At 34.9% G+C, this 14409-nt stretch overlaps 1 protein-coding gene across 7 annotated transcripts in view; it reads left to right on the top strand.

Moving 5' to 3' along the window:
- Positions 1-14409, top strand: part of LOC139966525 (atrial natriuretic peptide receptor 1-like) — a 308214-nt gene that overhangs the window by 234786 nt on the left and 59019 nt on the right. For all 7 annotated transcript variants that reach the window (XM_071969648.1, XM_071969645.1, XM_071969642.1 and 4 more), the window contains one exon: positions 6671-6742. In XM_071969648.1, the coding sequence (XP_071825749.1) occupies positions 6671-6742 (72 nt within the window). The remainder of the gene's footprint in view (positions 1-6670; positions 6743-14409) is intronic.

The raw sequence follows: 14409 nt of genomic DNA, 5'->3' as shown, positions 1-14409 counted from the left end.
GTTGACCTAGTTATTTAAGCACTATGACACTAGTTTTAAAAATCTAGTACAGTGTACATGGCCTTTTTTTTATCATTATTTTTTTCTTGGAAAGGGGGGGAATAGATTTTTATCATTTAGTCAATTCTATGGCCAGCATCTTATGTCCAAACTGATGACAAAAGAGATACACGCTAAGAAAATTGCCTACGTAACATATTGTTGCCATAGTAACCAAACTTTGTGTACTTTAGCGTTAAATAATTTGTTTAAAGGTGATCGGGTTGATTGATTGCAGATCAACAGGAGAATTAAGTCTGATTAATATGCCAACATAATTTTAATATCTCAGACAAATTTTTGTGAGATGGATCATCCAGAAAATGACCAGTTTTGCAACAGTTTTGTAATTTGACTCATGCTGACGATTTCAGTGGTTAGAAAAAGAATATGTTGACACATTAAGTAATTTTAATGTAACGATTGGAAAGTCATTCATTATTTCTTAGCAATTACAGTAATCTCATTGTGAAGTCATTGTTACTAAAACATTGTATTTACATATCAAAGTATCTGACACTTTTAACAATACATTTTCCCAAACTTATGAAGTTAAATTGCAGTGTTTTGAGTTAATAAATCAATACATGTAAATTTTGCTTTGGTAATTGTTCCAATGCCAACTATACTAAATTACCATGATAAATTAGGACAATAATTAGCCCTTAGGAGTTGACATGACCGAATTGCAAAAGTGAGATCAGTGTACAGTATGCTTAAAGCTAATTTACAGTATTATGCTGCATGTACATGTTCATGTTTTATAACTTCACTTTCTGTATTTTAGCTAGATATGGTCAAATCCTGTACCTCGGCTGCATCATGTATACCCCTCACATTCAAATCCTACACTTAAAGGAGTCTTACTGTATGCATTGCACGTTCAAGTTTAGGTACTCGTAGCTCTTTACGACTCCATTGTTTTAGGCTGTCAATGGCATCCCGCTATGCATTTTAATGAAGATGCTTATCAAGAAATGTGGGGTGTAGGGTAACAAACAGCAAATTCAAATTAGACAAGCCGGAGAAAAAAAAATGGTATTGACTCAGAGCTAAACCTTGAAATGTTTCAATCGTGAAAGTCTGGTCAACTCTCCCTCTTATCAAACTTTCTGTAAGTGGATGGATGACGGGAGGAGAAAAAAAGCTGATTTGAAGTTCGAGGCAATTAAAATACTGAACGTAAACATAAAGAAATCGATTGGATCTTTCGTATTAAGTCTCACATCACTGGCCTCAACAAAGACTTGGGACCCCTTAACAACTATCAGTTCTACAAACATATGTAATCTGTTCTATGCTCCTTAATCCGCTTCCATGTATAGTCATGGTTTATTTGGTTCTAATTCCATCAATGCAACTTTCACTTATCTAGCGTCATACTTTCATTGTGTTACATTTTGTACTTTTCATTCGACTGCCAAGTATTTCTGACGAAGGTCCCAGGGGGACCGAAAATTCCAATATATTTTCTAAAACTTTACTCCTTACTGTATTTGTCAATTATGAGTCAGATATCTTATTTATCTGGTTTTCTCTTATATATCTAATTGAAAAGCTAATGAGTTGGAAAATCAAGAACAGTGAAAAAACTTCCAGCCTATATATATATATATATATCTATATATATATATATATATATATATATATATGTATATATGTATATGTATTTGTATTTGTATATGTATGTATATATATATATATATATATGTATATATATATGTATATATATTATCTGAAATCAACAAATGCATGTTGGCATAAATATGTAAGTCACCATCCCTGATATAGTTTTTCTGTACATTTTACTCCTTTGTGCTAGCTGCTAGTAAACATGCAGTACGTCAAGGCAAGACGAGCATGCATGCCTTGGGTGCTGTTTATATACAACAATTAGTACTAAACTCCGTAACCAACGGTGTTAAGTGTGCTTCTCTATTATGTACGTTGTGAATATAATTCTGTGCAGACGCAAAAATGCTTCCCTGCACACAGTTGTAAAATCGGTATAATTCCATACAGGATAGACCCTAAATTTTAAATTGATGAGCATTTTATCACATTTGATATGGTAATGGGTTTTTTAGGATTATTAAAAGACATAATTTCTAGGTTGGGGAGCCAGAAAAAGCATGCACTTGAGCCTCTCTGAAGTAAATGACAGACATAATGCCGTAATTGTCAAAATTAAAAAAAAAAATTGCCATCAAGGATCAAATTATAATTGTGTGCAAATTCTTGTACTGATGCCTCTCTGTGAATTAAGTATGTGTACAACAGTTCGCAACACTGAACACATTAACGACGCTGTATACACGTTCATCATAAACCTGATATTTTTTTCAATTGTTGTTATTATTGTTGTTGCTGTTGTTGTTATGACGTACTACTATGACTATTACTACCAGTATTATTATTATTATATACTACTATTATCGCTATTATTAATATTTATATCAATACACTTGAAATGAAAGATATTAGTGAAACAATCATGATGTGAAAGAAGTTTGTGTTGTTACATTTACAGAGATACTGTACCATGGCTTTATTGAGTTTAGAAAATGCTAGATTTTTGTTTTTGCTCTCTTTTATCTTTCAGAAAAAAAATATATTCTGTATAAAAAAATTGATCTTATTTCATTTTAATTTGTTGACTATACATAGAGAGACATCATCTTTTTGACAGGTGCCATACGTGCCAACAGTGTGTGCCATACAGTATATGTAAACAGCTGGTGATTATGTTGACTATGACTAAAGCTGTCACAAGTTTCTCCCATCACCTTAAATAAAAACAATTGGTCTAGAGAGATGAGGAGCCGCTTTTAATGAATTGGCGTCTCCCCTCTGAATGTAAATGTTATAGGAAGTTGACACACCCTTATTAAACACATCAAGAAATTTACTTCTGAATGATTGCAAATTTCACTGGGTCAACTTAGCTGTAGTGACCTAGCTTAATATCGAACATTACAATATAGAACATCTCTGCATTGCATATGCGTGCAAGTAGACAATTTCTCAGAAATTAACCCTTCCAAAGTTGTCTTAAGTAGCAAATATAGTTTGTAATAAGATGTATGTCTTTTAAGTCGTTACATGGTATTCCAAGCACGGTCAAGAAATTTACCTTCATTGCTTCTAAAGGGGGTAGTTGAGTCCCATAGCCATGAGATCTACAAGGATCAAATGAGAAGCCAAGGGCCCAAACAAATATCAAGCTGAAAAAATAAAAAAATTGGGCTTTGAACTCATTCACTCAATTTCAGTTTTTTTCAAATTTTGGCCTGTCAAGTCCCAATTTTAATGTTGATGCATGCATGATAAATTTGTATGCATAGCAAGAGAAACTGATGTATAAATTCCAAAGACTTCTGCTATATTGTGACAAGATACGTAAATTGCGGTACGTTTAATTCCAATTCAGCCAAGCTGACTGTTGTATCATACACCTTCACAAATCTGTGGCAGTAGACCAACTAATACTGTAGCTCGGTCAATATGGAAAGTGGAACAAAGCGATGGAGCGAACACTCTCTCAGAGATAGTTTAAGTGTTCACATAATATATACACATCATATTGAAACTTAAAACCTATACACTTTAACATCTGGAGCTGAAAGATTATCAGTTAATAATGTTGCAGGCTGACAACTTAATTGACACTTAGTACAAATGATTGATTGGTACATGATAAGACTTTGTGGCAATGTGCAACATGCATGCGACACATCAACTCAAGAACATTATTATGATTTTACCAGTTTTAGACGAACCTTGTCATGAGTCTGTTGGCCTCCATCAATTTTGGAATTTTGTAATCATGTGTGATGTTTCATAATTTGTTGAAATCATGATGTAGGCCATTAGAGTCTTGCTGTGTGGATAATGCTCTCAAGAACCATCGAATTAGTAGACTTCCTACTGTTGTAAGATTAAGATTTTGAGTTGCCTAAGTGGTTGAGATCATGTTCTTCATTACATTCTATGCTTCATAACCTCTGTAGTTGAATGCAAAACTTTAACTCGTCGAATATGAGGGTTTCAATACTGGTGCAACTGCATGTACTTTTCTACGAACGAGGACTGGTTCAATTCTTCGCAACAGTCTCCTGTTGGGGCTCAAACATTTGATACTTTCAAGATGTTTGACTCAACCGTCAATACGGTAAACCCATGATCAATATATCCCTTCAAGTGACAGTCTTGCCTATATTACACTTTGTCTTTTTTTAGAAATTTGTTCTTAGCTTGTGGTCGCTTTTCATTACTATCTCAAACCACCGAAGAGCACTGTTCTTTCCTTTCCCCTGTGGTTTTTCATGAATGTCTAATTTTAATCCATTTTATTTTGTTTGAACCCCAGAGTTGCCTCTTTAATTACTGCTATTCAACAGCCTTGACTTGTCAAAATCTAATTTGTTTTAATGTTCCTTGTTTCTGTCTATATCGCCTCCTCAATCTTTGCGGCAAACTTTGAAGGGACTAGTTTAGTACCTCACTGTAAAAAAGAAATCACTGCTACGATACGTGACTAAAGGACGAAAAATGGAAGTTTCCAACGATGTGCTCTAGCGCAAAAGTGGACTCGAAAAGGGAGTTCAGTATTGGCAGCTGTGACGTCACTTAGGTCAAAGAAGAGTGAGAAAGAACTGTGAAAGTTTTCTCTCTAATCTGCGGACGAAATATGAGAGTCGTCACCCATTTTAAACTGTTTTTCAGGTTGTCTATTACAGAATGTGAAATAATATGTTACTCAGTACATATAGTTTAACTGGTACATCATCACACATGTAGTATACACATATATATCCATGTTATATATAATCCCAAACTTGGCTGAAATTATCACTTTATGAAACCTCTGGGTATTATGTTAAAGTACATTGAACTAAATTGTGCCATGATATTATAGTTTGTGGAAATCTCTGATGGGACGTTTCTCAAGTCGGGTCCATTTTTACAGGATGACTAGTTGATGTGATATACCAGTAACAGTTTATCAGTGGCTATGTACCACTAATATTATCTGTGTGCCCTTAATTATGCAGCCAGACATTAATTAAATGATATCATCCTTAATTTCTATCCAGCTCCTCTAATTAACAATTGTAGTATAATCACGGTTGATTCTGTGAATATTAACCAGGGCAGGGCATAAGAGGAAGTTTTGGATCTAGTAGATATCAATACACTTTTAATTCATAATGTGACATTAATGTTCTGGATTGGTATAAATCAACAGAAATTGCATTCTATATTTAGGTAAACAATGACATTTACCCTGCAGTAAATAGATTTATTTGGTTATTTCAATGAGATAACACATCAATCTGTTCAAAGTCTGTCTTATCAGAGAACAGCTAGAGCAACAAAGTGTGCCATTTTAATTGCGTGCAGTCTGAGCTGTTAAAAGCTTTCTGTGTTAGGTTGTAACAAAATGAAACTGCCAGAAGAGGGTAAAGTTGGCAGGATTTGCATGTATGTTCATCTGTTGTTCATGATTATAGCATGCATGATTGGCATGTCTGTTGTTCATGATAACAGCATGCATGATTTGCATGTCTGTTGTATAATGATTACAGCATGCATGATTTGCATGACTGTTGTACATGATTACAGCAACAGTTTGTTAATGTACTATTCAGACGATGATGAAAGAATGGAATCACAGAATTGGTACAGTTTATGAATATACTGTAGTAATATTCTGCACACTTACTCTATCCCATCTCCATAGCAACCTCCATGCTAACTTATAGAGATAATTTTTATAGTAGCTTCAGGAGGGCCCTGTCGATTTTTTGTTTGCAACAGAACGTCCTGATGTGGCTCTTTGCAATGGCTGATCTACAGTACATGCAATACTGCAAAGCAGTGAGAATTGACTACATGTAGGTGTTTGCCTTTAATCATAGGTGACACAATTCTAAGCTGTTTACTAAAGTGTTGGTTAATATGAACTGAATCCAGTTGAATTTGTTATCTGACCAGTGAAGTAAATAGGAAGGAGAAATTTGGACTGTTAAGGGCCATCTTCCTTTGTCCAGTCATACAAGTCATTAGACCGGCTCCTTTGCTTTGTTAACTTCATAAAGGGGTCCGAGTATAAATAGCTACTGCCATGGGATTCATTAATTGTGGGGTTCCTTAACAGTAATAATTCCATGAACCAACTTAAAGCACATGTAGGACTCTGTCAAGTTTGTTCTTAAATACCAATACTTTGGCTGCCATAAAGTCCTACCCTCTCCTCTCCCCCTCCCCCCTCCCTTCTCCTTCTCCTACCCCTACCCCTCCACATGAATACGTTCATGAAAACTTTTTGTGATGGAAAAGTTGCATGTTTCACCGGCAGATATGGTGTGGAATTGCGAAGAAAAAGAAAAGACGCTGCTTTAAAGTGTGCTACAACATTGGCTAGATTACCCTAGATTATAACCTGGAATTTAGACAACTCTTGTCTCATATCACAGTGTGCTGACCATTAACTGCTTAAGTTATGAGTATGCAGAGTGCATGCTCAGATGAGATTTGATTTTAATTAACATTGTTCATTAGCCTTAATCAATTATATCCGTATCAACTAATGGCTAATCAATCTTCTTTTATTGTTCTTTCCTCTCAGGATATCCTGGAAAATGACTCTATTGAACTGGATGAGATGTTCAAGTTTTCTCTTTTATATGATCTGGTTAAGGTAAGATTGAAGTTTCCTTGGATCAGTAGTATACAGTACTTACCTGCTTTATCATGAGATTGCATTTGAAATGCTGCAGCCCAATTGGCAGGGAGTTTGGAACTTTGACCTTTGTACTTTGGCCACATTGTAGAGGTCAGCTTGTAGCTAGTAGGCTAGAAGTCCCAGTGGTTGTTTTCTTGGACAATGGGAAGTTCAATTTAAAACTCATGTTATATAAACAGTACAGTATAGATCTATCTAATTTTCTCCATGCAACCTGAATCAAGTTGAAAATATCCATTGAAAAATTCTGGATTTTTTCAGGGTAATCTGTTTGGTTGTCTTGTTTGCAGACTGAGTGACAGACTCATATTGCATTAAATATTCAGCTTAAAGTTTAGACATCTATGTTTCTCATTTTCAAATAGAGGGCGCCATGGCGATACAGCATTGAAATAGAGCACAGTAAACAGTACAAATAAAGGACACTAGAAAAACATTAATGTTTAACAATTTAAGCTATATATAGTGACCACGTATTAAAGAGAAAGGTATACATGTACTGTATATACACATAAACGCTTTGTGATGCACACACAAAATTGAAGAAAAAACTTGTAAACAAGAGAAATATGGTCTGAGTGATGAGTTAATTAGAATGAATTGCTGTTAACAAAGTGGGCTTTAAGTTGAATCTGATCAAATACAAAAGATACTAAGCATTTTTGACACTCAGTCTCTGGGAATTCCTTACAGTAAATTGCAGCAGGTAATTGCTGAGTAGGCGTTTAAACGTGCCGCGGCGAGATATGGAAACCTGAAGATTATAATAAGTCTACTTTTAACTGGTCGTGATTATAAGATTACGTGAGGGGTTGATAACACTAAATACAACAATTAGGATAGCATCTTATGGCAACCCAAAAATTTTCCCCCCTTTGAATTATAAGTATGTACATCTGTTACTGTCAGCAATTTTTCACACATGTCATTTTCATGAGTGGTATATAGCTACTTGTACACAGTCTTAATTTGTCTTAATTTATTCTATAGTTGGCATGTATACTACCAGCTAGTAAAATATGTGTGAGAGATATTGTGGAATGCACAAAATAACAGACACAGTGAGTTTTTATAGCTGTTTAGAAAACAAAATTAAAGAAGGGGTTTGGGAAGAAGATGGAGAGGGGCTGGGGAGGGGGACGAATTACGGTAACTCAAGTACATATCACTAATTCCATGATAGTCCATTGTCAAAATTGATGAACGCTAATTTATCCTTGGAGTAGGAAGAATGTAGACTCAAATTTTATGGCATGCATGATGGAAACCATTAAAACAGGTAAAATTGTAGTGGTCCTTGGATGGATGAAATACAGCTAGTCATGTCTAAATGAAAGGGAAGACTTTTAGATCCATTCCAGAGTTATAACACTTGCGTTATAGTTATGTTATAGTTATAGTTATCTAAAACTTCATAACATCAATAAATAACATTGCCCTAATATGTCATAGTGGACTTTGTAAGTCTTAGGTAAACTAATAATTGTTTTAATTTAATATGGACGATTTGACAGCACTTGGTGGAATGGGGGACTATAAATGGGGGTGAAATGTAGCCTCTTTGAGGAGGTCATCATTTCTAACCCTGCTCATCCAATATCAAGTGTCTTAATACGATCCAGAAAGAGAGAGTTAACAGTCTTCCAATCTGAAATTGCCATCCAATAATAGTCCAACAATGAGCTAAATATTAAAAGCGTATTGGATTGTATGCAGCAACTCAAAAGGTTGTCACGAACCACTTTGGAAATAGTGCTGCAATCATCATTTGAAAGTTTTAACGACGGTATGCATACAATGAAGTGAAACTCAAGCTTACCCGAGTGCGCTAGATAAATAGACTGATGAAAAGCTACGGTAATTGCAGCTTCCATCAAGTAATCTTGGTCTAAAATTAGGCAAATAATGTATAAGCTTAGCAGAAAACCCCGGTTGAAATGGCAGGCCTGCAATGTAAGAAGATATCTTGATGACATATATGACAGTGTCAGGTAGTTTGAGCTGTGAAATGACACACATTCCACAGATATGTTAATCTATCATGAAACATTGTAAAAGTTAAACAGATCACACCATCAACTAGACTTTTAATGGAGACACTAAAACCCTACCATCATTAATGGTCTATTGTGATAGAGATAAAACTGTCATGAACAACTTCCCAAAACAACAGGTAGGTATTTTGTTTATTCCATTTGGCATATATCACGCATTTTGTGTTCCTCATGATACACAAGGCTGAATGAAGACTTGATCAAGTCTAAATATATATATATATATATATACATATATATTTATATATATATATATAATTATATGACATCATTGAGGCAACATGTGCTTCATTTTGTCGGGATTGTGTTTATTTATTACAACATTTATTTTCTCTCATGGAGATATGAGTTTTGCAAATCCTGAATCTATAATTATTGACGCTCTTAACAGTGTTCGGGGTCAACATTGTTATCAGTTTATCTTGGAAATATGAAAAGAGAACAACAAAGAGAAAGTATTTAAAAAAGTTCATGTTCTTGTGGTGGCTCTTTCAACAACCACAGATTAACAAAATGGCAGCCTCCAAGAGACCACTTTTAAACTACAGTAGGATATCTCCCAAGCCATCCCAAGATATCTAGCAAGAATTTTCCTAGCTGATTAGGACAGTTGTTCTTTACAACGAACTATGAGCTAAACATGCTGATGTCTCCTTTAAATGTCGACCATGGATTATTCTGCTACAGTTATTCCAAGCTGATAGTATACAGGTCCTTAAACGGGATTCAGTGGGATCATGATCCATACAAAAAATTGTTTCTTTGTCCCCAAGCAACCCTTCAAAGAATCAGTCCCCTTACATAATTGATAAACGATCTATATGGTCATTTGCCTGCCTGCATGCCTGCATGCACCAAAGAGTAGAGCTTTGATGTACTTAAACTGTGGTCAAGTATACTGCCCATTCTAATTTGAATTATTAACTTTTTGATAAGAGGTACCAGTAACACTAATAAGAGACAAGTGATGGCCTAAGTGGTATTGGATTTCAAGTTGTGGTTTAGCTGCAAAGTACACACGTCCTGCCATTATTCAGTAATTAAAAGTAAGAGGGTTTTAGAAAACGGTTTGTCCACTGGACAAATCCCTTTTCTTGCTTTATCATTGAAACTGATATGTTTTGGAATGCTTGTCTGGTTAAGCTAGGGCATTTCTAAGATTTTTCATCAAACAATCAAAGTTGGATTGGGTAGAATGTTATGGTTAACAGGTAGAAATTTGTAGAGTGAGTTTATCTGTTTATATACATGTCATTAGAAGCTTTATTCTCTAGAGTTCCAGACAGCTGCATTGTTCAAATTCAAGTTGAATTGTACTTTTTAGGCTTTGGATTATGAACCTATCAAATAAAAAGTCCTTCTATCGTAACTTTTGATTGTGTGTCTGCAATTTAAAGAATAAAACACATAAATAATTTATTTTTTAAAATTTTTCCCCCATCGTGCAATGCATTTTTGGTTTGGAAAAGGTTTCCGAACTGTCTGTTGCCGAGGGTTGGGAAATGTGAAATTGCACTTTTCAGGCTTCAGAGTTAGAACCTATCAGTAAAAGCATTCTATCTTGATATCACTAATTAGTCAAGATGTGTAGGCATAGTTTATATGTAGATGGGTTGATGGTGAGCCTGCCAGCAGGTCTAACACTGCATCTATACTGCATCCCTGCACAATGATGGATATCAATCCTTAATCTGTAGGTTAATTAAACAGTTCTGTTCGAAAGAGCTTAATTAGTTGACCAAAATCTGAATTTTAGACAATTAATATTCCCTTAATTCATATAACTTTCAATTGTGGGTCTGCAATTTGAGAATTAAACACATACTGTATATCTTCTTCTTTTTTCCCATAATGCAATGCATTTTGGTTTGGAAAAAGGTTTCCTAGCTGTTAGTTGGTGAGGTTTGGGAAAGGTTTCCTAGCTTTTGTAGATGTCAGGTTAGCAGATCTCTGTGCACTTTGTCCTAGCTCCTTGCAGATTTCTATAAATCTCTGGCGATGAGATGTTTTACTATTCCTCTCAGTTTTGTGCCCTCCATCTCCATTAATTCTGTCCAATAACCAATTCAATGTAATAAACTTTAGATTATCTTCAAATTTAAGAGTACATTATGTGACAGCTGCCTGCTTCTCCGGGGATTACCAAATGTTTTAAGACATTTACTACAGCTATATAGAGAAAAGAAAGGTGCATTCCTGCCAGCAGACTTTTTAACCTATGTCAATATCTCTTTACATGTTTGCTTAATGGGCATAAGCCGGTACAAATGTTGAAAGGAGGCAATATATCTCTGATGGAAATTTGGGAAGTAGTGAAAGGTGGTTGCTATGGGGAAAGGTAGTCTTGTGGGAACATAGTATACCACCTGGAAACACCCACCAAATCTGGAACGTTGGATCTGCAATGTAATTTACAGAACAAATTGGAAGCAATCTTGTCAGCTATTATGTACCTCTAAACTATTGGGAATTGAAAATTATTCAGGCCTCTTTGTTTTTTATGTAAGTAATATATAATCCAGGATGTGTTACATCCGTCTAGATGTAGAGATATCTTCCTTTGTTTCCAAATGTTTTTAATCCGTTCATTGAACCAGAAATACTCCTATGTAGTAGAAAACTGGCTCTAACTAGTTCAGGATGAGGCAATAGCGCCAGGGGTTTTAATTTTGGGAAGGGAAGGCATGGAACTTACATTCCACTTTTTACTCTTTGCATAACACATTTTTTTCAGAATCACCTATGTCAATTACCTTACTCGGTGAATTTCAGCTGGTTCATATAAACCAATCAATAGGGAGAAGCCTATCACATAATTTTATTTCTCTTTGTTTTCTGTGGATTTTTGTTTTGTTTTGTTCCATAGAGTATTTGAAGAGAAACTAAAATATTGAATTGTCACTATCATTTGACCATATTTAATATGATCAATCAATCACCTTAAGACCCTGATTAACATTTTTTTCTCGCCCAGCTATCCTAGTTGTTTCCTTTTGTACCACAGGTTTTGTAAATAGAAACTTAATTCGCCTTCTCTGGGCCAAAGCTCTGGAACTCCTATCCTATATCCCTATTTCCGCATGATCGAAAACATTGATAGATTCAAAGGTCATTTAAAGTACATGCTGTTTTCTAATAGTGTTGAATTTTACAATAAGGTTAATATGTAAGTTTCTGTCTTGTTGGTATATTTACAGTTTGTTTCTCAGCAACCCATGTCTATATCATCTGATATAGATGCCAGGTGGGCAATACAAATATGTCTATCTTTCTCTCTTTCTGTCCATATCTGTCTGTCTGTTGGTCTGTACTATGGATGCATGGATTACCTTTCATACCTGTATAATGTAATTAAGTGATTTATTATCTTTGTGTGATATTGTACACATGTATGCGTTCCACCATTATAGGCTCACATTGATCTAATTAGCATCTGTGAAAAGTCAATTGTCAATATTTAGTCAAGACTTAACATGGTTATTAGTCTGCCATATGTAAACAGATGTTTTTATGACAATGATCAAACATTAAACATTTGTCATTCTGTGTAACTCTCTATATAGTTATGAGTGAATTGGTATGGTTGGGTTTTTATAATTTCTTGAAAGCAAATGCCTTTTTATGCAAATATTTAATTTTGATGAACATTTCATGTCATTGGGGAGAAAAAAGGAATGATAAGCAGAGCATATACTGCAACAGAAAAGTGTAAACAGCACTAGAACAGATTTCTAGCTTAAAAAACATCTTCAGAATTGTAATATAAAATGAAATGTGAATGTGTAATGTTAACCAAAATCCATTTTTGTGTACATGTGGGAAGGCAGTCCACATTTCAGGTTTTGTGTCTTCTTGGAATATTTATGGCACATACATCGGATATAAAAGCATGCTGCATGCATTTGTTTGGTCAGGCATTGATTTCTTGAAACTTTACACTCTGTAAATAAATTTAAAGTCAGTTTACAATTAATTGGCAATCAAAAGAATTCTTCCTCTTAAATTCATATGTCAGCAAACGACCAACCTTCACTAACGAGTAATTAGAGACACTGTCTTTAAGACACCCTTTTACATAAGTGCCATATTATTTACAAGCAGCAGAAAATTGAAAATGGAACCTTGGCAAAAAATTTAGGAGCTTTTAGTGTGGTGATATTTATTGATTAATTATTAAGTTTACCAAAATCGATGCTAAAATCTCTAAGACCTGTTCGTTAATTTTTAATTCACTGCCTTAATTATAATATGTCATCAGATTGTCAAAACAAAGTCTGTTGGCTTAAATTTGCTTTGAAGAAACAAGCACCAACATGTTGTAAGTAAACTCCATTTGTTCTGGTCAAATTTAATATAAAAAAAAACTTGTTATTTGAGACAACAAAAAGCATCTCTATATTGATTTTTGTTTTCTTCTGTATAAATCTGAAGTGCTAAATAAATGGTCCATACAGGACATTGTACTGCATTACTGCCTGTAGCCAAAGTAACTTTCATGGTTGTTCAATTCAAGGGATAGTGAAGATCTCAATCAATAATTCGTAGATTGTAGCCCTGTTCACATTTGATAGCACTAGGGTGGTCTGATCTACATATATCAACTGTTGTGGAGCTGTTTACATGAACACTTGGGAACTCAGGATCAGACCTCGCAGTTGTGATCTGAATTTCAGGGATCATCCTGATCCCGTATTTGGGGCATGAATGCTCGGGGGAATTGAGCAACCAGTGAAATTCAGACCTGCAGGTGACTAAATGCAGCACAACTTTAAAGCTGTAAATAGCTTATTGATTTGTAAGCAATCACTGAGACCTGTTTGTGCCTGCAAAATGCTCTTTCATTAGACTTTTTAGCCAACACCCTTCTTTAGCCACCACCCATTATACATATTTGTGAACACATCCTGGGTCAACTTTAATACATTCCTTAAGGAAGAAAACAGATTTTGATCTCCCTGACATCCTCATATGTGAATCAATAGGCTAAAAATATCTATCTATATATAAATATCTTGCTAGAAGTTCTTTTTTAATAATCTGTAACATTTCACTGTGCACTGTATAGTCCATTCCTAACATGGGTACAGCTTGCACAAAGTGATATTGTTTGTGTCCTTTGTGACAGTCAAGGGTGATTGAGTGGCTTTCTGTCCCCTGGAAAAACAAACTCGGGAAATGAATGTGAGAACCACAGTTTGTTCCTCGGCTTTGGAGGGATTCAGTTTATGTAGAGAAATTACCTGGATTAAATTCAGGCATGACCTGATATTTTTCCATCATGATCATTGCGTATTTGGTCATTTGAATTCAGTAATCTATGGTCGAAAGGTAATAGTTTACATAACCCCTATATTTGCCACCACATCTCCCAGCCAACATAATCCACTATGAAACCAAATGCCAGAGACATGATTTTTTCATGTTCACATCATTTGCAAAGATCAAGCTTGTAGTGTATGAGTAGCTACTGCACCATTTGGGCTCTATAGTACAGTATAATGCAAGCACATGTCAGATTCATTTTTAAAGATTTCCATGTGCCAACAAAATGGCATAGTTGTATGTCTT

The sequence above is a fragment of the Apostichopus japonicus genome, chromosome 4, assembly GCF_037975245.1.
Source record: "Apostichopus japonicus isolate 1M-3 chromosome 4, ASM3797524v1, whole genome shotgun sequence".
Lineage (NCBI taxonomy): Eukaryota > Metazoa > Echinodermata > Holothuroidea > Aspidochirotida > Stichopodidae > Apostichopus > Apostichopus japonicus.
This window is presented reverse-complemented; position numbering and strand designations above follow the sequence as displayed.